Below are 23,044 nucleotides of genomic sequence, written 5' to 3'. Positions count from 1 at the left end.
AGCCAATAGCCAATCAAAACGCGTCTCTTCGATAGCAACAACGACAACAGCAATGGCGGATAAAAAATAGCACGAGAGGATATCATATTGATCAAGATGGAAGCTATTTTTGGTCGCGGAAGTCGCAAAAGTAGCTTGCTTGAAGAAAATGAGTAAGGCGCTTACATTCAGATTAATCGGTTAAGTCTGCAGATTATAAGTGATGCCCCTGTACGCTTGATATTCCCTAAAATCGCAATTTGTTATAATGTTATATGTTCCTATTATACACCCTTTTTGTTATAAGAAGCTTTCGGTGGTTATCTATTTGTATGATCATTCTTTTATCATATTTTGACTGATTTCCCAGGTTTTGTATCTTTGTGTCAATCTATTTTGAAAGAAAATTTTGATAAATCCAATAAAGTTTATAGCCTTTAAAGCTCTATAGAGTATAGTCACTTCAAATTCAGTTTAGATATTAATTTATGTTCAAATACTGAGATGGGTACCAGTAATGTACGTAAACTATTTGGATTAATTCATTGTATAGATGTAATATAATTGACATCCTGACTTGTATTGGTAGTCTACTGTTGTGCAACCAGTTAATTCTCGCTGAGTACCATTTCATGTCAATGCATTCTTACATGTTATTCATTTTTCAAGTATGATTTTATGTGTTGATAAAATGATGTAACAAATGGGCTGGAAAGAAATGGTATGTGGCGAGAAATGGTCACACGCCAGTACCATTTGTAAAATATCTCAGTCTCCACTCACAAGCTTATTATCACAGACACAAACCAGTCAAGCATACACACTGTACAGCACATTAATTTTTAAGAGTATGATCAATCTTATTGTATAATTTACAATTTAGAAATGAAATCGACGATGAGACTGAAAATCCTGTGAGAGAGGATGCAGAAGATGAAGATCTTGAAGTTGCTGATGATGATAATGATGATGATGATGATGAAGATGACAGTGATTCAGATAGTTCATTTGATGACCACCCCAGGTAATAGTTGTCAGATTTTTTCATTACATTATGCATTGATTGAAGTTTTTAAAAAAAATCATTATTATATACAATATTCTGTATGTGTATTATCCAGTCATATACTGTAAAACGAGAAAATATATATTGCACTACAAATTTTAGCACCTTTGGCGCATGTGCCCCTGAGTGCCAAAATTGATAGTGTGCCAATGATTTACTTTCAAGTTACACAACAAAAACGTCAATGATCAGTTCTTTTCTAATAATAGAAGTTTGCACTAACATAATTTTAATGCATGATGGTTCTGTTTGTTTACACAATTACACAGGTAAACAGTGTAATAAATTCAGTAAGTTCTGCTAAAACATGAATTAATTAATTTTATTTTATTGCTTATTAGTATTCATCATTAGCACCTTCCAAATTGGGCTTCTCCCTGTGTCACATCCATTTAGCGCCTCAAGGGGAGAATGTGATCAAGTGCTGTGATACCTCTGTTTGTGTTATTTAAACGTAAAATTACTGTGAAAAAGATTTGCTCATGGTGATCAAAACTAATGGTAGCATTCAATTTCCTTTGATTTTGATTTTGGAAGTCTTCCAGTGTTATCCCAGTCGTTAAGTTAAATTCAAATTCTGACAACTTTAACTTGTTTACCAACAAAAATTACCCACCATCACTAATTATGAAGTTTTTTATATATCTGCTAAAAAGTTTGACAAAAGTTAGCTAGTGTATTGTTCTCAAAGACTTATACCATATACGCAAGTTAGAAATTAAAGTTCTTGTTTTCACCTGCTTAAGTGAACACGGAATTAAATTTGGGCATTACCGTTGATCAAACAAGAACATATTTTATACTCCAGTTACCTTTTTTAAGAAACTATAGTAAAAGGTTCATTCGCTAAAATCTAATTGTGCCAATGTATTGGTTTTGTCTTTTTACAGTAGTACACAATGTTTGATGTGCTGCAACACATCTATGGAACAAGATTTGCTGATAATTTCTTATTTTCTGAACAATTTACAGAACATGGGAGAACCCAATTCCTTGGGAGCAGCCAGTGGTGAAAAATGCCAAACCACCACATCCTTTGACTGTCACTCATGTCAACCAGACCCGGGATTTGATGGTCAGTCATTTGATGAAAATGTCTTTGTTTATAAAATGCTTTTTTTAAACGTCTAAGAATTGTTGATGTCCATGACACATTTCACTCTGCCCTTAGATAATACTCATAGTAACCAGTAGATAGAGATGCAATTTACAAAAATGTTCATGCATGCTTCTTTGAATATGTACTTATTCTTTCCTTCCATCATTTTATACAGAAATTACAAAGTGCTGAAGCCATGATGAACGCAGAACTTCAGAACTCTGAGGAATGGCTAAAACTTCACAGTGTGGAATACATGAAATTAACTTTGAAAGACCTGGTTGACAGAGGCAAAATTGGAAAGTATGTAGAATATACTGGTATATATCTTAAAATATGCTTGTTGATGTCCTGTACTCTTGTATGTATTTGATCATATACTGTAATCTGGAGATTTCATTTGATCACTTAGTTCCTCAAATCTTATTTGTTCATATTATAATTCAATATTTCACTATTGCAGCATGAAACCAGATCACAGAACAGGAAAAGCTTTACAACACATACAGTTTGAGGCTTATGATGTCAATGAATTTGAATACAAACTAAACATGTAAGTTATGCAAAGAAAACTATTTTTTAGCGCTTGTTCGTTTTTCCTTGAGTAAATACTGCAAGTTACCCATAAACACAAATGTTCATGAATTATAACTGAGTAGTATAAACAAATTATGATAGGCTACACTTTACAAAATATGTATAAATTCAATTATTAAACTTAACCTGATCTTTACTTTCAGGGCCATAGAGATGTACACAAAAAGAATTAAATGGCTGCTACAAGGAAGCAAAAGGGTATGGACAAACATTGCAAAATGTAGATCTGATTACCGGTACTCCTCTGCAAGCAGTTGTTAACTCTGATTTCAATCAAAGCATGGTAAATCTTTATGGACTGTCTTCTATTGATCAGATATTTGGTAATATCCGAGGCAAAAGAATAGCAGTGGTTGTTGACATATCCGATGCTAATGCTGGGTTTGGTAGACTTACTGCCTTTCAAGAATCACTGGTGGTGAGTACAAGTAACAAGTGCAGTATCTGCCTATCTGTAAGCAATTAATTTTGGCAGCAATTTTTGCCTTGATTCATATGCATTGGATGTTAATCTTGAGAGAATTTTGCCTGTTTAGCACCTTATAGATGAGCAACTCGCTCAGCGACAGTCTATATACCTCATGTCATTTGGAACTGACATTGACCCCCTGTGGCCTGTAGCCAGAGATGTCAACTGCAGAATGTGAGTCAATCATCTGAGATTGTAATTTCAAATGAATTAAACAAAATTAAAGAAGATAAAATAATATCAGTTCTGGAAACCATACTCTTAAGTAATGATTATTTATTATACGTATATTTTTTCATGTCGTTGATAGAGTTGAGGAGGCCAAGGAATGGGTGATGAGGATGAAACCATCAGGAGGATGTAATCTCCTCAAGGCCCTCAAACATGTCCTGAAAGTCCAGGATGTTGATTCTGTGATGATCATTCTGGGTAGTGTGTAAGTACATGTGTATGACTTGCATGTGACAATTAATATTCATTATCCAGATAAATAACAAGTATCTTTAACCAAACTTTTTGAATATTATTAAAACAGGCCTGACCAGACATCTGAAATTTTATGTGACTATGTACATCAGTTGGGAATAGGCCAAGGAATCCCATTACAGACTGTTGCTTATGACTGCAGCAATCACTTGACAAATGTAAGAATGTTTACTTGCAAACTGGTAATTTATTTTTGTCTTTGAATTTTAAAAAATATTATGTATGTATTCCTGTCTGTAATTTGTCTTAGCCACCTGAGATTCGTATAATTATCAGAAACATTCAAGTAGGTACTATGAATCTTGCGAGTGAAGATGTTTGAAATAACAGATTTCAGTTAAATTTTGATTGTTATTTCCCTTGTTCAATTCTTTATTGATTTGATCAGTTGACCCTGCGGAGTCTGTCAGAGGTGTCCCATGGTAGCTATCATTGTTACACAGCTAACTGTGAGGACCAGATCTACACTGGAACGGACATCAGTCTCATACTGAAGGAAATACAGAAAGCCCAGGAAGTCATCAATAAAATTAAAGAGATGAGGGACGGAATGATGGGAAGTGCTCTTGTCAGCATTATGAATGAGGTAAAATAGGATTAAGCTGTGTTAATTTTTTTTAAAGAAATGTTTATACTGGTGAATTATCAACTTTTGCTGATCTCTGCTTTCTTTGTTTAACCATTTTTCATTTTTATGTTTTCCTAGATAACAACAGAGGTCGCAAAGCTTCCTCAGTCAAGGTTTCTCCCTCGACCTCCAGGTCATGACCTCCCACTGAAAATTGAAGTGCCAAAATTCCAGGCAAGGTCATCGATTGAGTGGATCAAACAGCATGGTCTGAAAGGTATAAATATTTATTTTTTTTATAATAGTAAACGAAACTGTTACATGTAACTGTATGTGTATCATTTTGGAGTTCATTCCCTATCATCTTCAGTCTTTAATCTGTGCTGAAAATGTTTTATGAATATTTTAAAAACTGTTTAGCCTATTTTCTATATGTAAACCTCTTTTTATAGATTTATATGCCTATAATAACTCAATCAATTTTATTTGTGTATGCTCATTGTGTAGTTTTAACTTATTATGTAAAGCGCTTTAGAGTAATTTTATTATATTTAGCGCTATATAAATGTTATAATAATAATAATAAATAATAATAATCTTTATTTTCATAGCTACATGTATATTTTTCTTTATTAAAATTTATCAAAGAAGTTTTAATTTATTGAATTTACTGGTTACTTATCTACGCTTACACAATTAATGTTCTTTAATTAGTTACAAACAACCTGGTATTAAGTTTTCTTTCATATTCTTTTATTATAGCTAGAAGATTAGATCTCTACCAGATTCTAGCCCCCAATGCTTACTCTTACAAGGAAGAGTTTATTCCAGTGATTAAAAAGGCAGTACAGTCTCAAGTTCATGAGGCAAGTACAAACATTTATAAACGTTTTGATTATCAACAGCAAGCTTTTACAGTATTGTTCATGAATGTTTGTTACAAGACTTTACTTTGAATTTTTGAGAGTTTTTGTCTTGAATTGTAAATGTCCTATTTCGGTTTTAGAAAGCCATGGTACAGTTTCAATGGCATGATGGATCAGTGAAGAACATCCATGTTGACATGTCGCTGTTGTTTGAGTACCAGAAGCAGCTGTACAGCACTGTGAGGCTGTATGAGAAGAGGATCGAGTGGCTCGCCAGTGGTAGTCGCAGAATATTTGGAACCATTGTGGAGAAAAAGTAAGTGATAATTATTGAAAAATGTCACTTAGAACACTGTCAAGACTTTTATGCAAGTCATGGTATAGAGAGATTTTTGTCCCAATTTCCCTCATTGACAATAGGCAAACTGAAAATGCATGAAGCTGGTTGAAAACTTTAGGTTCCTACTCTTTGTCAGAGCGATTCAATTTTACTTGGGGAAAAATAACTCTTTCAGTAATTCTTTTAAACACGTACATTTGGATGTAATAAAAACAAACAAAACATTACATGCCCTATAAATTTGACATTTGATCTTTATTTTTTGCAGTGTTGTTATCTTGATTGATTTGTCCATTTCCAATGTCAACTATCTGGTACATATTCAGCACTCTCTCCGCCTCTTAATGGAGCAACAGCTGGCCAACAAAGAATACTTCAACATGATTGCGTAAGTAAAGTCAATGTTAATCTCTAATTTGTGTAAAGTTACTCTCTATTTTGTACTCCAATTTTTTTTACACACTTGTTAACCTGGTGACACATGCATAAAAACCTTCTTTTTTTTTATAGGTTTGGAAGTGAGGCAGTTACATTTAAACCAACCATGGTAAAACCAACCCCAGCGAATTTACAAGAAGCTTGGAGGTAAGAACTGTGGCCTTCAGTAGTTACAACATGTATCTTAAATAAAATCAGTCATTGTGTTGTATATTCTTTCTTTTGTGCCATATCATGATAAATTTGATATTAATTGCAGCTGGGTATTGGATCTTCAGTGTGGAGGAAGCCGTAATTTCCTTTCTGCTTTTAAATTAGCTGTTGAAAATGAGGAGGAAATAAAACACAAAATATGTAAGCTCATATAACTTGCAACATAGTGTTCTGGTTGCCTTAGAATCTTAATCAAATCATTTTTTTAAATATAATTTATATGTATTGTAGATATATTGTAAAAGTTACGTAAGATCTGCCTTTTATTTTTCTGTAGTTTCTGAGGGGATTTACCTCTTCAGCAGTGGTGTACCTGATCAGACCCAGGACATTTGCTGCTCCTACATCGAGCAGTCCACATCAGGGCGGGGCATCCACCTCCATTCCATTCTGTTCAATGTGGATGATTATGATGCAGAAGGTGCTATTCCTGGTCGCTATGCCAACATAACCAGGACAGCTGAATGTCTACGAAACATGGCTCACTGCAGCAAAGGCAGATTCCACTGGTTCAGAGAAACTGGTAAATATACAAATAAATACAAATACAAATATTTTTCACAATTTTTCCATTCATCCATAGCTGTCAATGTGAATGTATGAGTGTAAAACTTGAAGTTGATGTGATATTGTTATTGAATTTGATTTCTCTTTATGTATTTATCTGATGTTCAGGTATCATTGAAAGTGATGACATTCAACACATTACAACTGAAATTGACAAGGCTATGAACTTCTCTAAAAAAGTCCAACTTCTGGTTGAGTCAGTGAAGAAAAAGTACAGAAATAGATATGTAAGTCTTAATTCAAAGTAGGAGGTAAATTTTGGTACAGAATAATTAATGAAATTAAGTGCATTGCTACTCTATCAATGGTGATTGGATAAATAAAAGGAGTAATGAGTTTGTTTTACTATAGCAACATGATATCATGGAAGAGATGGCAGCCCTCCCTGCTCCACCCCGATTTAGACGTAAAGCCCTGCCCCCAACAGCATCCACCACCCCTCCTGCTACCTACAGACAGGTAATAAAATGTCTTTAGTTATCTGGTTTTGACAAACTGTGCAATAATTGATATTTTAGGGCAGAGCAAATATTAGTGAATTGACTAATATGTTAAATTTTGTTGTTTTCTCTTTCAGCAAAGGACAGAGGTTAAAGAAGAAAGGGCCAAAATTTTATCAAAAAGACCAACAAGTGCCTCCTATTTGCGTGACAGTCAAATTGCTGGTAAATAATTTAAAAACATAATTATTTGAATATTAACAAATTTTGATATCTTTATTGATTAAGAGGATGTTCCATATCATCAAACAATTTTGTTGTGTTTATAAAAATATACATGTATATGAACAACATGTACTATAATACATGTACTGCGTATTTATGTAAATAGGAAGGGATAGACCCAACTCAGCCAGAGATCCTATGTCGAGAGTGAAGTCCTCCAAACGCTTTGCCACCACCAGTTTCTTCCTGGACACAAAGCAGAAGATGGGGGATGGGACAGGGAGTGTCATCAAGAAGTACCCAGACCAGAAATCTGTGCGTAAGGCAGTGGGACAGCCACACATTCCCGATGTAGAGGACATTGTCTCCACCAAAGAGGTATTTATATAGTAATCTAGCTGCAGGTCTGTAGCTCCCGGTCTGAAAAAATTCGGATGGACGACCTGGGAGCTACAGTGCCTCCCATAGTAAAAAACTGCAATTTACGGCGCACAAATATTGCGCTAGTTTTGGACTGATTAATCTCATTTCCGAACATATTCTGTACAAATATTTGATTCCAAAAAATTCTTCGAACAATTTACTACATATATCGTCACTTTACTTGCCTCTGATATTCTTTTAAACACGATCACCAGCCCTGTAAAGTAAACTGGTGTAGTTTGTTTACATGTAAAAATGGCGACTCTCGATCTCGACGTGAATTAATATTGTTTATTTCCGAGGTCGGTTAGCATGTTTCAAAGAAAGTCTGAGGCAAGTAAAGTAACAATATCAGTAGTAAATTGTCTGAAGAATTTAATGGTACTAATTGTTTTCACAGAATTTGTTTGAAAATAAGGTTAATCAGTCCAAAACTAGCGCATTTTTTTGTGCGCCGTAAATTGCAGTTTTTTACAATGGGAGGCACTGTAGCTCCCAGGTCGTCCATCCGAGTTTTTTCAGACTGGGAGCTACAGACCTGCAGCTAATAGTAATCCAGAATTAAATTAAATATAATGTATGTGTAATTTATAACACATTACAAATGCTCTGTAAGTATGCTTTCATGTTAAAACTAGGATCAGATTTTGAAATTTAGCCATTCTTTTTTAAAATTAACTGATTTTACAAACTCTTGCAGTGGCTGAGGCTTTACAGTTTGTCGAAGCTGAAACTGGATCTGGATAAACTAGTATCTGGCCCGGACTGCAAGCACAATGAGGGCACTGTCAAAACCCTTCACAAACATGTCTCTGCTAAGTGAGTATAATTTGTTTTTGTTTCAGTATTTTCATGATTCAGTTTTGAATAATTTTTACTGAGAATTTTACATGTAGAAACATTAGGAGTTTTAAAAATGATGGTTGTTGATATATGCAACTTCTTGTAGGTACTGTGATATTTTCCCAAGCATAAATGTGAAAGGAACAATCAAACACTTACAACTCTTACCACATGAACTGAAAGAATATGAAGCTCAAGTAGAGAAGGTGCTCAAGAGATATCTAAAACGACTTCAATGGCTGCTCAGTGGTAGGGATCCGAAGATCATTTCCTTTTATGATGAAAGCTTTGGACATTTTATTCATTAACTTTGGTTTTCTAACTTGTCTGTGTACTTGTTCTAAATTAAAATATGAATTTCTAGGCAGTAGAAGAGTGTTTGGAACAATTCTGCACAAGAAGGTTGTCATCTTGGTAGACACTTCAGGATCCATGGAGCAGTATATGAATGAGTTAAAGAAAGAGTTAGCTGCCCTTATTTGGGATCAACTATACAGATTGGGTGCAAGGTACTGTAATCTTCAAGAGATGAAATAGTAAAGACATGTACTTTTTATCTCATATTAGCTAATATTCATTTGTCTAGCTATTTTCCATCAATTTATCAAATTATAAGGGTGTTATACAAATTAATTTTAGGTTTAACCTTATTCGGTTTTCCGGTGACTGTGAAAAATGGAAACAGAGGTTAGAGCCAGCCACACAGGAGAACTGTCACAGTGCTGTGTCATGGTCCTCCAGATTCACAGCCTCGGGCAATACCTGTACACTGGATGCACTGAGGGTAAGGCTTGTAGCTCACAATTATTTTGAAGTTGGCATATGGTGTTTGACAAAATGCCCTGGCACTTGAAAAATGTGCAGGGCTATGCTACATGTTAGATTGCTTTAAATTAAACACTAATCAACTCTACCATCATGTAGAGTATTTTGCTATACATGTATCGGTACTTCAGAAAATAACTGAACGTAAAATTATTCTTTCATCTTCTAATTTTAGATGGCCTTTGATGATCCTGACATTACAGCAGTATATATGTTAACTGACGGAAAACCAGACACAAGCACCTCCATGGTCCTGAAGGAAGTCTCCGAGATGAATGTGGACAGGAAGATTCCTATCAACACCATCTCCTTCAACTGTTCAGACAGGTTTGTTCTTGTTATCAGTCAAGTTCAACATCTTCTCTTTTATAAGAAAAGTCAACTTTTCAACATCATCAGTGTAGAAAATTGTCATATACTTACCGGTGTGATCTTTGAGTGACTATTCTTAATACTCTTATATAGCACTGCAAACAATTTCCTTCACCTGATGGCACAAGAGACAAGTGGCAGGTACCATCGCTGTCAAACAGATTTCGATGCACAGCTTTTTGCACACAAGCTGTTGACAGAGGGTTTCGAAGACACAGAGTACCCCCATTTACCAGAGTTTGAAGGAGATGATCTACGCAGACTTGGCTCTGAAATCAACACTGCCCGCAAATATTTGGCACAGTCAAGGCAGTACAGGTAGGACAAATTCACAAATGTTCAAGTCTATAGACGTATATATGCCCATCTAATATCCTATTGTAGCCCTTATCACTCAAGGCCTACAAAAAAAAAAATCTATGTCTAAATTATCATTCTCCTCAATAAGTCTCAGAAATCAAGAAATTCAAATTTCCTTTCATGATAATACTGGTAATTATTATATCAAAGGTCAAAATTTATTGAATATTAATGATATTTCTCTTTTAGATCTTTATATCAGTCAAAAGTATCACAGAGTGAAAAACCAGCAAGCAACAAAGGTAATAATCTGTACACATGTATTGTAGTTTCATTGTAATTACATTGTAATTGTTAAGCATATACATGTACACAACAGTTTGTTTATGAATATATGAAACAATCTTTTTTTTTTTCATTAAATCTAAACAAAAAATATTTATATTTTTAGGAAATGTGACTCCATTTGTTGTTGGCAAACCAAAGACGACTGTGCAATAGAAGTTTTGAGGAAACAGAAGTAGAAAACCTTGACAGCTGTTAGATATTGTTGTAAAATGTATTCCAGTGCTTTCATGAAGACAAAACATACTTTCATATTAACTCAAACAGATACTGTCAATGATGCAATTTCCATCAAACTCTTCAAAAAAATGTTACATTTTATATGAAAACTTTGTATATTTGGAATTATTTTTTTTTTTATCAATCTTAGCTTTCTTTATGATGTATTTTAGATAACTGTAGATATGCATATGATCATGGAGTTGGGTGCTTTTGGATTAGCTCTAATTTCAAAAAAAAATTATTTTTTCACTCTTTGTGCAGACTGCATATGGCTAGGTATTAATTAGAATAAGAAAACATCTTGAAGTTAATTTTTTAATATGCATGTACATGCAAGGACATGTATTTAAAGTGTATCAAATACAGACTAAATCTGTAGATTGTATGTATACTAGGTAGAGCTGCTTTCTGTGATATGGTGAGTAAAGACTAAGAGCCAATAGGTACATGCAGGTTATGTGAAAGCGATATTATCATGTTTATAATGTTACATATTAATTGTTTGATACTTAGTTTACAACATGGAAAGATTCATTAAAACATAGAATAAAAATAAGAGAATATCTTTCTGTTTTATTTAATAAATTACTTACACACGTATTTATATATCTACTGTATACGACATAGAATCATCAGAGTTTTATGATTCCTGAATTGTTTGGCACCTGCAGCTCTGGTGAATTTAGATAATCAAATTATTTTTAGGATGGATTTTGTTATTGGTAGCTCAACTTAGCTAAAAGCTATTGACTCTGAACATAAAAACCGTGCCCATGAAACATTATATATGATATATAATATTATTAGAATTGGTAGGGTTCATGGTGGCAAAGGAAAAAACTCACTATATCTCAGTTTTGTATTTTGGTTTCTTTTTTCTAAGACAAAATTAACTTTACATGAAGAATGACAACCTTTTGTTCTACACATTGTATCGGTTTATCAGACACTGATGTATTGTTTGCATCCGATGAAGACCATCCCCTTCATTTATAGACTGAGAAATTAAGGAACAAGCAACAACAAATTTAAAATTAATGTTCTGCAAATAATTCTTCGCTTTTATATAGTAGTTTTGCAAACTGTCAACGTGTTGTTTGTTGTGAATATCGCAGTTACTAAATTAATGTGACATGTAAAATTCTGACAAAATCGCTTATAGTGAGAACAAATCGATTAATAATATTAATTTAATGATTCTATAAAAATCGATTATAAAGCATTTATTAATTTCCGTTACTATTATAACTCTTTCTAGCATGGGCTTTCAATTCTTCCTTTAAGTAATGATTGTTTCGATTTCATTCAGACACGAATCGGCTGTTGTCTTTTTTTCCGAGGAGTAATTTAGAGGCTAGTGTAAAAGTCGGACTAACTGTCTCATCAACGTTTGGATTTTTTTCATAATTCATAATATTTCTTGAAGTTCTTAAACTTCTGGTTTTATTCATTTACATGCAATATAGATCAAATTATATACTCATTTATTTCATTTTTTTTTAAGGGAATGCGAAAAAATTACGATAGATTTTATTACGCCCGAACGTATTTGATAACATAATATTCGAGGAATGATTCCTTATTACTTATATAATTTTTAGCAGTTGTGTGATTTAAAAATGTTAAATTAGTCATTGATAAAATATATTGGACTAGTATACATTTCAAAATCGATCCGTAGTGTTATCACAGACAAAGACACTGGAATAGGTATACGAATATAAGAACTTGGCGACTTCTGACAAGTACATTGTACTTTGTGCTTATCATCAGCAACAGAAATACGCACTTAAAATTTATTAGTTAAGTGATTGAAACAGTTGAAACTTGGGGCTTTTAAGCTTTGCAGGTGATTTTAAAACAGTGGAAAGATTCAGTTTTAAATTAGATTTTAGGTTTCAAGTAAAATGTGAAGAACAAATTAAATATCACATCAATGCAAAGCGAGCATTCAGTCAACAGCTGGTCAAACTAAAGTTATTTATCAAAGTCGTATAAAGTTAGGTTAACGCCTTGTAATATACATGTATCGGAGATATATTGACAGTAGTATGTGCACTGAATTAATTAGAATTTATACATTTTTTCAAGTCTGACACATTGAAAACTGAAAAATCATAGAGACAGAATATCTATCTCTCTCTCTCTCTCTCTCTCTCTCTCTCTCTCTCTCATGATTGTAAATATATATTTTTATCAAAAAAATGAAAATAAAAGAATTGTTATTTGTCCATTTCTTTAAAATTCAATTACAGTTGCATTTACAATTTAGAAAAAATTAAAATATTCGATTTTTTTAAAAGATTAAAAATAATATTATTATATAGCATATATGTTACATACCATACAAAGTATATGTCATGTGTAATGTTTTTAAAAATCAACTAATTAATTTGAGCGAATTAAATCAATATAACCAGGGACGTATATACTAGTTTATACGTCCCTGATATAACTAAGTCATGGATCCATTACAACGGGTTCCATAGACACGTTTTAGCTTGTTTATTCAACAAGTCGGGATAGGAATACGTGAATCACACATGTTGAAATCGAGGCGTTGCGATCAACAACATGGCGTGCGTGGACCAAAATTCCAATGCAGTTCTTCAAGGAATTGCCCGTCACATCAATTGTTTGGGAGAAGAAAACAGAAATACGAGAAAGAAAGCTTTAGAAGGCATAAAAAAAGATACGCTACAGCGAAAGCCAGCTTTAGAGTCAACTGAACTCCAGTTAGTGTTCAGTGAAGTTGCTAAACCTTTGTTAAAAGTTTTCTCCGATCCCGTTGAGAAATGCCGAGAATTATCCATCATTATCATCCGAGAATTCATGGAGAAGGTAGAGAAACCAGACGAAAGTTTACCTTATGTAATGCCCGTATTAGTTCTAAGACTGGGCCAACAAGAATTGACAGAACCTTCGGAGGAAATTCGGCTTATGTTAGTGGAATTTTTAACTCAGATCGTGGAATATTCTGGAAAGAGACTTTCGGTGTATCTTGACGACTTGATAAGAATTTTACAAAGGACAATTATTGACCCATTTCCAGATGTAAAAAAAGAAAGTTGCAGATGTACCTCAAAAGTGGCTAAAGCTATCCCTGAATATTTCCATATGCAATCAGAATCTCTCATCAGTCCACTTTTAATGACAATCACACATCAGCATGCCAAAGTGCGGAGTCTAGTTGTTGAAACAATAGGTAAAATTCAAAAACCTTAATCATAGTTTATTATATTTTACTCTTCCCTATGATATTTAAATACCTATATACTGACCTGGGACCATTTTTCATCAGTTTATTGTAACATCATTATTCATATATAATTTCAAATATAGTGATGTAACAATACACTGAGGAGAAATGCTCCTTGGCTAGAATTGGACGTATGCTAGCCTTATTTTAAAAATGAGAACCCTGACACTTGTCTTCATGATAAAATTTAAAGTTCAGCAACACACTTGTTTATAGTAGTAAAATGAGCTTGAATTTAATTTTAATTTTTAGGCAATGTGATGCAATATGGTAATAGTAAATCAATGGAAAAGGTGGTTCCACATTTGGCACAGAGGCTGTTTGATGACTCGCCAGTGGTCAGGAAAGCAGTAGTGAAGATTGTGGGGAACTGGTTGTTAGACCTACCCGACCGTTACTCCTTCCACCACAAGCTAATTCCTCTGTTGCTGACTGGTCTCGCTGACTCACAGCCAGAGATTGCCGAGTTAGCGGACACCTTGTGGTATGATACAGGTATGAATAATACAATTTACAAGTTCATTTTAACTTTACATTTAGTGAATTTTGGAGACCTCAAAGAGGAAAATATTAATAAGCATCTCTTGTTTAATCTTGTTAAGAATTTACAAATCAAGCAGTTATTTTGTTAACTTTATATGGTGTATATAATTTATAATTTGCCTATATTAAACTGCAGGACTGAAGTATGAAAAAGAGAATGAGGAAGAGCTAAAGGACAAGTTAGATTTTTCCAAAGAAAAACCAGCACACTATCCCTCTAATGGTCAGTAGTAATAAATATGTACATGTAAAAAAATAAAAACAAACAGAAAATTGAAGTGGCAATTAGAAAAAAATGTTGTTGTTGTCTGATGAGAAATTGATCTAATCATAATGTAATTTTATTTCTATTAATGTCTATTAAGCCATTTATTTGGAAAACTAGGTCCAGTCTTGTATACCCTTACTGATTATGGATCAACTCATTGAATTCTTGACAGTTTCATGACTTATTCATTTGCAATTTGAATATTGGTTCTCTTCCACTTTTATGAAGGAAATCCACTTAAGTGCCTACATGCTTATGGGTGCAAAAAGTAAGATGTTGGCATTACATAATTCCTTTATTTTATTTTATTGCTACTCATTAGGACCCTAAAGTCAGCTATGGTTTGGGGGACTGGCCATGGAATCGTTTTTATGCATCCTCCTAGCTTAATTTTAGTGATTATTGATTTTAGATAGGAAAAATTTAAAAAATGTATCAGAAGAAGAAGAAACTTGTCACAGATGATACAGAAAAGATAAAGTGGAAATAATTTCTACTAACCCCTAACTTTATCTTGATTTTTTAACTCAGTGGAAAGACCCAACTTGGGCTGTCGAGTTCTGATGATGAGACACCTGTCCAAGATCCTGCCCGCCCTGATGAAGGATGTTACAGATTGGGTAGTAGCCACCCGACTGAAATCAGCAGCCCTTCTGTACTGGCTCCTCCTGAACGCTGAGGATTATGTCACCCAGCACATGGCAGTGCTGACCACTGGAATGTATAGAGCCTGTGTGGATGAAGAGGCTCAAGTTGTCAAAGATGTAAGAATTAAATGCTACCTTAGTAAAAATTAATTCAGTGTTAAATTCAGATTTTCATGTGTATTTTTTACAAACAGGTACAAAGAGCAGCTGAGTTGGTGGGATACTTTGTTTCTCCTGAGGTCTGGTGTAAGATGATTCTGGCCAATGTCAAGTCTATGCAGTCATTTAGCCCTGTCATGATCCTAGCATCAGTCATCAGGGGGTCCGAGAGAACTGCACTGAGACCATACCTGCCCAAAATTGTCTCTACCCTGAATGATTCAGACATCTGTTTTACAACTCAGGTACATGTTTTTTACCACTCAAAGAAGTGAAATTTTCATTATTTTGTATACTGGTAAATTTCATACAGTTATTGGAGGAACATATTATCATCTATCATTTTTTTGTCAAACTTTAAATCTGATCTTAATTAATATTAATGTATTTGCATTCTTACAGGTGCAGATGCAAGCACAGCTGTTAAACTGCACAGCAGCAATTCTACAGGTATCTGAAGAAGACTGTGCTGGAATAAGCCAGCTGCTGTTCAATCTTCTCCTCACAGTCCTGTGTCAGAATGAGGAAACTCATGGACAGGTACTTGCGTCTCATTGCAAAGTGTGTAATTAATGTGATGTAAAGCAATACATAACACTCAATCAGTTGCTTGATCTGTTACTAACATGTTTATTCGATATGTTATGCTGTGTTTTATTGAATTGCACTTGTTCACTATAGCTTTAGAATAAAGGGTTTGTTTAGGATGAAGTTTTAATAGTAGTGATTGCATATTTCTTTTTAAAATCAAATTTTCATCAGATAGATCATATTTCTAATCAACTGCATATTATAATAGAAACAATCACTTTTTTTTTATCAATGCATGTTTTCTACACATATTACATAAAATGAAATAAGAGTGTGCCATGTGTAAAAAAAACAAGTTTGTAATGAAATGCTGATATTTATTCTTTTTTATTTTCCAGGTGAATGAACTTTTGGACAGTTTGTGCAAGGTTCAGGTACTGGAGTCCAGACAAGAGCTGTACAGTAGACACACCAAGCCATTGATTAACCAGCTGAAGGAGTCCGCCAACATGTGGACTGTTCATTCCACAGAGAGACTGCTGTTTGACACCCTTCTTATTGAATGTGGTAAGCTGAAGAATAAATTGCTGAAAAACCAATGAATTTACGCATGTTACACCTACCACTAATTCCCGATAATGAAACACAGGATAGATAAAGACACCAAAGGTGAAAATAAGAAATGTTTAGACAGTTAAAGATGCAATAATTGTATTTTGTGTGTTTTAAGGACCCGTTGTTGGAGATATTCTGGATGAGGTTATGCCGATATTTGTGACAAACCTCGACACAAATAAGGACCCTGAGCTGCGGTTAAAGTTTTTCTCCCTGCTGTCCCGCCTAGTGATCAGCGCCGGGTCGACCCTGGATTCTTGTCACAAGTTTGGGGAGTTTGCAGTAATCGTAGTCAAGGATATCATTATTCCCAACTGTGTGTGGAAGGCTGGGAGAGTAGCGGGCGCCATCAGAACCACGGCTACTTCCTGTGTGTGGGCACTGCTACAGAGCGGGGTCCTCAGCAAGGACAAGGTATCTAACATTTCATGTTGATTTACCCACATTAAAGTTTTTTAAAGCAGTATAAGAACTGTAAAATGTCTTTCAATTGACTGATACTTTGTTTAATATTTAGCAGAAGGCCTTTAACAAATACATTGCTTAATGTCCTGCCTCAACATAAATAAAGAGAGGAGTCTATATTAAATGTCCAAAATTAAATCAAAGCTAACTTGTTTAAAAAATTAATTTAGTAAAATATAAAACATTTACAGTATAATGATTGATATTGGTGCACATATACATGTATTATGAATGTACCGGTACTGAATTTTACTTTGTATAATGTTTAGTAATAAATGTTCATAAACATTATGTACAATGAATTAAAATGGCATATTCTAATTTATGGTTTACTTACTTTTTGAAATTAAAATTGATGATAGTTTGGTTTGATTAAAAATAGAGTATGTAGATAATTTTTATTGGTTTTAAAAGTTTAGTTCTTTTTAATACATGTAATAATCTATTGATGCTTTAAATTTCAGCTTATGCCAGTTGTTGAAGATCTGTTAACTCAAATGATTACTACAATGGATGATGACAACAAAAGTACACGACTCATTTGTTGTCGAGTGATGACCCGATTATTTGATCTAATTGGAATGGAACTAGGTCAAGACCGATTGCACAATATGTATCCAGATCTTCTTAAACGCTTAGATGACAGCAGTGATGAGGTCAGAATCACAGTCTCCAAGACATTTTTGGCTTACTTTGATTGCTTTGAGAATGGCTACGACGTCATATTATACAGAGCTCATTTAGAAGCCATTTATAAAGGACTGTTGGTACATCTAGATGATCCAGAACAAAAGATACAAGAAGCAATACTAGGTAAGTTAAAACCAAGGACTTCAGTTTTTTTGCAAAAGTACTGGCCCAGTAGTATGATCAGCATATTTAAATAATTATAATAATAATAATCCCCATTTCCAGAATTTCAATTAGTTCTACAAATTTTGATAAAGCAGCTATACGAACCATTACATATAAGAAACAATTTATTTTGATACCTAACTTTAGCATGTAAATTTTTCAGAGGTTCTTAAGAAATCAGGCTCAATCTGTCCGACCATGCTACTTCAGGAAGTGGAGGAAGTGAAGCACAAACACAGGTCCAGTGTGTACTGTAACAAACTGATGGAGTACCTCAAGGGGCTGCTCTAGGGGCCACTTATCATGACGGAGCTTTGTAAGGGAGACCACTGATTTATAGACCTATACAAGGGAGGCTACTCCGTGATTGTACTATTTTTGTAAGGGTGACCCCGTGACGAAGCATGTTTCCTGCAGGGAAGAGTACCCTCTAAGAATGGCGACATTTGTAAATGGAGACAACATCATATCACCACTGCCATGTGTATTTATTTTCAATGAATTTCTCATTTTAATCAATAAAATGTTCATATAAATTCACTCTATTTAAACCTATGGTTGATTTATAGCATTTAGAAAAATAAAGTAATGTAATATTTATACATATTTAACTAAACACACGAATGTGTTGTGGTGTTAGGATTACAAAAAGAGCAGTCACAAGTGAGTTGCATTTCGAATAATGTCGAAGCATGCCTGATTGTCATTTAATCAATATATATATTCACTGTTTCAATATAAATGAACATTAATTTTCAAAATAGGATACAAACAGCGAACTTCTGTTAAAAGAATGCTTACGTCAACGTTCGCAAACTTCTAAAGAAGAACTGTATGTTAAAAAAGAAGATGGGGGAATAAGATGGCGCAACTCCTCATTTGGTTTTAAAATACATTTTCAAATTTAACATTTTTTTCAATGAAATATATTTGATATGTTATAAAACAAGTTTACAAAAGGGTAATTTCTAACTATATTCAGTTTGAAATCTTTAAAAAAAAACCGATAAGAATTTAAAAAAAAATCCTAAGTTTTGGTGGTAGCGAACCCACAACCTATAACCCAAGTTCTATAAAGTCAACTAATGTCTGTTGCTCTAACCACTGAGTCATTTCATTCACAACAAAGTGCGGTGTTTAAATGCTATATGAGACGTGGGCCACGAGTTTACGGACTTGTATTATTTTTCTAAAACGTTCAATTGTTGGGCTACAAAAGGACATTTTTAAAGTATAGTGGGTCATCTCTCCACAATTTTGTTGATTAAAATCGGTTCAAATTCCTTTTAACTGCATTTAGACTATGACAAAAATATGGAGCTCTGGCCCCGCCATCACCAACTTTCCTCAAGTCAATACTCAGCCTCAAATCTGAGGTTTGACCTCAAATTTATGCATGTTTCTGTTGAGGATTTGCGTTGAGGAATGAGTTGAGGGATTTGAAAATTTTGGTGACGGTGGAGCCAGACCCACTCTATGAAAGAAAATGAATTGAAGTTATAAAATTGACACTATTTGGAGGTTTCGACACGCATACACAAGTTTGAATCAACCTATTGCAAGTATTTAAAATATTTAAGGGTTACAAACCGATGTTACGTTAAATATACATTGTTTTTTATTTTTTTTTTTTGGAAAAAGTATCAGATTTAATGATATTTTAATTTTGCAGTATCTAATTATTCTTCATATGGGCATTTTACAGGCCTTATTCACCCATCTTCTTTCAATAAGACTTTGATCAAGCATCATTGTTTAAATTTTGTATGAGATGTCGCAATGTCTTTCTTTTTTGCCCTTATTTTGAATTTAGAGACCAAATACAAAAAATATTGACAACTTCCATTTTAAAACGGCTTCCAAGTTAACATATAATGCAATGGTAAGAGGGCAATGATATGTCTAGTATAAATAAATGAATTTGTTATTTCTTTGTGAATGATGTCTTAAGGATTAGAATGTGCATAAGAAAATAAACAGGACGGAAAAGGTTAAATTACAATATATCTTCCTAAACAAATCATTTTATTCACTAAGAGGACCGCGGCTGTTGGTTTCTTTGGAGGAACTACCGCGCATGCTACCGCAAAGTCCCCCTTACCATTATTTAGGGTTTTTCCTTTATTGCAGGAATAATTACTTTTGATGTAATCATTTCACGCGTTTGTAATATTTAACAAAACGGCATCCTACCGATAATTTAAAAAAAATGTTTTATAGGTAGGAGGCTAATCTCTTATATCTACCTTTTATTATTAAATACAAATATGCCTCGAAGCGGGAACCTTCGTTTTGTTTACAAAGGGTTTTTACCGTGTGTATACATACTTTATTACACCGCTACATTTCTGAACACAGCCTCAGAAATGAAACAAAAAGGTAATATTACTTAATCGAATAGACGATTCTAATGAAATATACTTGTTTTTTTTGGAATATGCTATTGTAAAAGATTTTCGTGACGTATATACATGTACTTGAGTTGTTTATTGTTTGATCAATTTATCTCAGATTACAAATGTATCATGTCGATCGATTTTCGTTAAAGCTATCGTATACTTACGGTGGTAAATTAATGGGAAGATTTGAATGACCATAGCCCGGAGAAATATTCCGAACTATATGTACGTGCAGTATTAAAATCTTTAAGAGTGTGTACATGCAGATATTCATTTGGCATAATTACTAAAACAAAATACTATAACAAGTGTTATTATAATGCCAACCTTTTGAAATCAAAGTGTTGAATTTAAAATATCTATATTTAAGCATGATTAATTCTAATTACAGTAAAGATTATAGTGTTGTTCTTTTCTCTCTATCCCCTAGCTGGCTCACATTACACCGTTTACATAGAGTAAATTTGGTTTAGTAAATACGCCGAATACACATATTTCAAAATAAGGGGATACAGAAAAACGATTTAAATATCATTTCAACTTTATATGTTGAATATTCTAATTGGTCAACGATAACTGTACTTGCAATTGTACTTTTCACACACGGCCTTTTCCACGACGACTTATTAAACTTAATTCCATGATGATGATATGGAAACTATGCGGCAGATGGGTAATGCGCATTGTCCTTGATAGCCGTGTTGACCAAAGACTCTGTGGTGCCCTTCCGCACCGATACTTAATCGGAAGTCAACCCGGTTCAATACAAAGCTACCTGATTGTTTCTTACAGGTCACAAGTAACAAATCTATGGGGTGTTATTCAAATATGACGTAGAAGATGATGTCAAAATTCTCTCTTGATTACACACATTCTCAAGAGTCCTCTCTTACAAATGCTTGATGTGGGCGATATATAAAAGCAGGGCGAGCAAAAAGCTGTATTATTTTAGTCAGTTTCGCCATGGCTAATTCAACAGTATCTGTATGGCACACCGGCGTCACGAACGATTTTAACCAGTCTTTGTTGATCACAAACAATTCGTCGGCATCTACAAACACTTTTAGAAATTTTTCTTGGGATTTAATAAGCCTAAAAGTTATGTGCTGTGCCCCAAGAAAAAACTATACTTTGTTACAAGTTATGTGCGATTCAGTATTCTTCCCGGTTATTCACAGCCGCAAAATAGCCGAACCGGAAATTTCTTCGGCTTCCAAAACCATCCTCATGGTTCTGTATTCTGTAATAATTTTTGTCTCGCTGGTGGGCAACATGTTGGTCTTGATCACGGTGTGTGGGAACAGAAACATGCGGTCCGTCACAAACGTCTTTATTCTTTCCCTGTCCGTCAGTGATTTACTCCTGGCCCTCATTGCCACACCCATAAACATGGGCAACGTCATGTCAACGTATTGGAAATACGGGGCATTTGCCTGCAAAATTGTCCCATGTATAACTACTTTTTGTGTGGCCTGTAGTTCATTGACGTTATGCTGTATTGCTTTTGAGCGTTTCTACGCAATAGTTTATCCGCTGAAGGTCAAGTTTTTTCAGGCGTCGACCAGACTTGTGCCCCTACTGATAACCGTTTGGGTCACGTCATTGATATCAGGGACCCCCCAAGTTTTTTATTTTAAGCTCATCAAGGCGAGAGACGTTTGCGGGAAAGTTGTGAATGACGTTTGCACACTACCTCTGATCACAAGTAAGACAATGGAGTTTTTTCAGTTATGGCTGCCGTTTGTTGTCCTTTTCGTCACCCCTCTTCTTGTGATGACAATTCTTTACTCAATCATAATTGTTAAGCTGTGGGGAAGACGACAGATTGGGATATCCATGAAAGCAAGCGACTCCTACCGACTGAAGCAGAAGAAGCGCGCCATCAAGATGTTGGTGACTGTGGTGGTCCTCTTCATCATATGTTGGCTTCCAATTCAAACCTTCAATGCCGTGGGAGAGAAAGCTTCCAACATGACACCCGTAGCCACCTTGCAGTGGAAAGCGTTTCTGAAATGCTTGGCTCTAAGTAGTAGCTGTTACAATCCCATTGTTTACGCATTTATGAATGAAAACTTTAGGAAGAATTTCGCAAATCTGTTGCGCTGTGGAAAACACAGAATTGAACCGCTTTCCGTGAGAAATGTCAATCACAGACAATCGATAATGACAAAACCAGCGCAAGCCGTATGGATCAAATTCGGATCCGAAAATGTCACCAGCGCGCCGACCACGAATCAAAGGAAGACAACTGAAACTAACATTAAGTGACCATAATGATTGCATGTGAATGTAATCTGTATATTGAAGAGGCATGGTCACGATTTTGGTCAAATTTTATTTTTCTGTCTTTATTATTTACAAAATGCTTCAGGAATGCATTTCTAATGATCAAATGAATTTTAAGAGTCAATTGTAGAGTTATAAGCAAGATACAAGGCTCACAACTCTTTGTCATGTAAACAAGGCTCGTGCTCTGTTTTTGTTTACAAATGTTAAATATATCAGTAAAAATGTTTTTCAAACTAATTTGTCTAATACCTTCTTATTCATTTTAAGCATAAACAAATAGTTCGTAACGATTAACAATTTATTTTTGGTCTAAAACTGTAATGTTCACTTC

General features: G+C 34.3%; 3 protein-coding genes across 3 annotated transcripts; all 3 read left to right on the top strand.

The window, feature by feature from the left end:
• On the top strand, positions 1-11,248 carry LOC128166965 (von Willebrand factor A domain-containing protein 3A-like). The gene is made up of 30 exons (XM_052832444.1): positions 1-152; positions 863-1,003; positions 2,018-2,120; positions 2,320-2,447; positions 2,608-2,697; positions 2,885-2,939; positions 3,058-3,159; positions 3,278-3,384; positions 3,521-3,646; positions 3,746-3,854; positions 4,085-4,282; positions 4,403-4,541; positions 5,027-5,130; positions 5,271-5,446; positions 5,739-5,858; positions 5,981-6,055; positions 6,168-6,262; positions 6,399-6,644; positions 6,797-6,915; positions 7,040-7,147; positions 7,266-7,353; positions 7,520-7,731; positions 8,477-8,595; positions 8,726-8,868; positions 8,984-9,128; positions 9,259-9,403; positions 9,620-9,771; positions 9,910-10,134; positions 10,366-10,418; positions 10,568-11,248. Exons 1-30 carry the CDS (start codon positions 97-99, stop codon positions 10,615-10,617), a joined length of 3,729 nt encoding a protein of 1,242 aa, XP_052688404.1. The 5' UTR covers positions 1-96; the 3' UTR covers positions 10,618-11,248.
• Positions 11,249-12,096: 848 nt separating this feature from the next.
• On the top strand, positions 12,097-22,839 carry LOC128165459 (QRFP-like peptide receptor; the record flags this gene model as incomplete). Its single annotated transcript, XM_052830014.1, has 2 exons — positions 12,097-12,136; positions 21,680-22,839. Coding segments are annotated over 2 exons (1,053 nt in total), but the record flags the coding sequence as incomplete, so codon positions are not given.
• Positions 13,224-18,625, top strand: LOC128165453 (dynein axonemal assembly factor 5-like). The gene is made up of 10 exons (XM_052830004.1): positions 13,224-13,888; positions 14,195-14,437; positions 14,622-14,708; positions 15,285-15,517; positions 15,595-15,804; positions 15,962-16,099; positions 16,489-16,657; positions 16,821-17,119; positions 17,635-17,983; positions 18,189-18,625. Exons 1-10 carry the CDS (start codon positions 13,258-13,260, stop codon positions 18,314-18,316), a joined length of 2,487 nt encoding a protein of 828 aa, XP_052685964.1. The 5' UTR covers positions 13,224-13,257; the 3' UTR covers positions 18,317-18,625.
• Positions 22,840-23,044: the final 205 nt, after the last annotated feature.

The sequence above is a fragment of the Crassostrea angulata genome, chromosome 10, assembly GCF_025612915.1.
Source record: "Crassostrea angulata isolate pt1a10 chromosome 10, ASM2561291v2, whole genome shotgun sequence".
In the NCBI taxonomy this organism is placed as follows: Eukaryota; Metazoa; Mollusca; class Bivalvia; order Ostreida; family Ostreidae; genus Magallana; species Magallana angulata.
The sequence above is the reverse complement of the archived record's forward strand: the minus strand, read 5'-3'. Positions and strand labels throughout refer to the sequence as shown.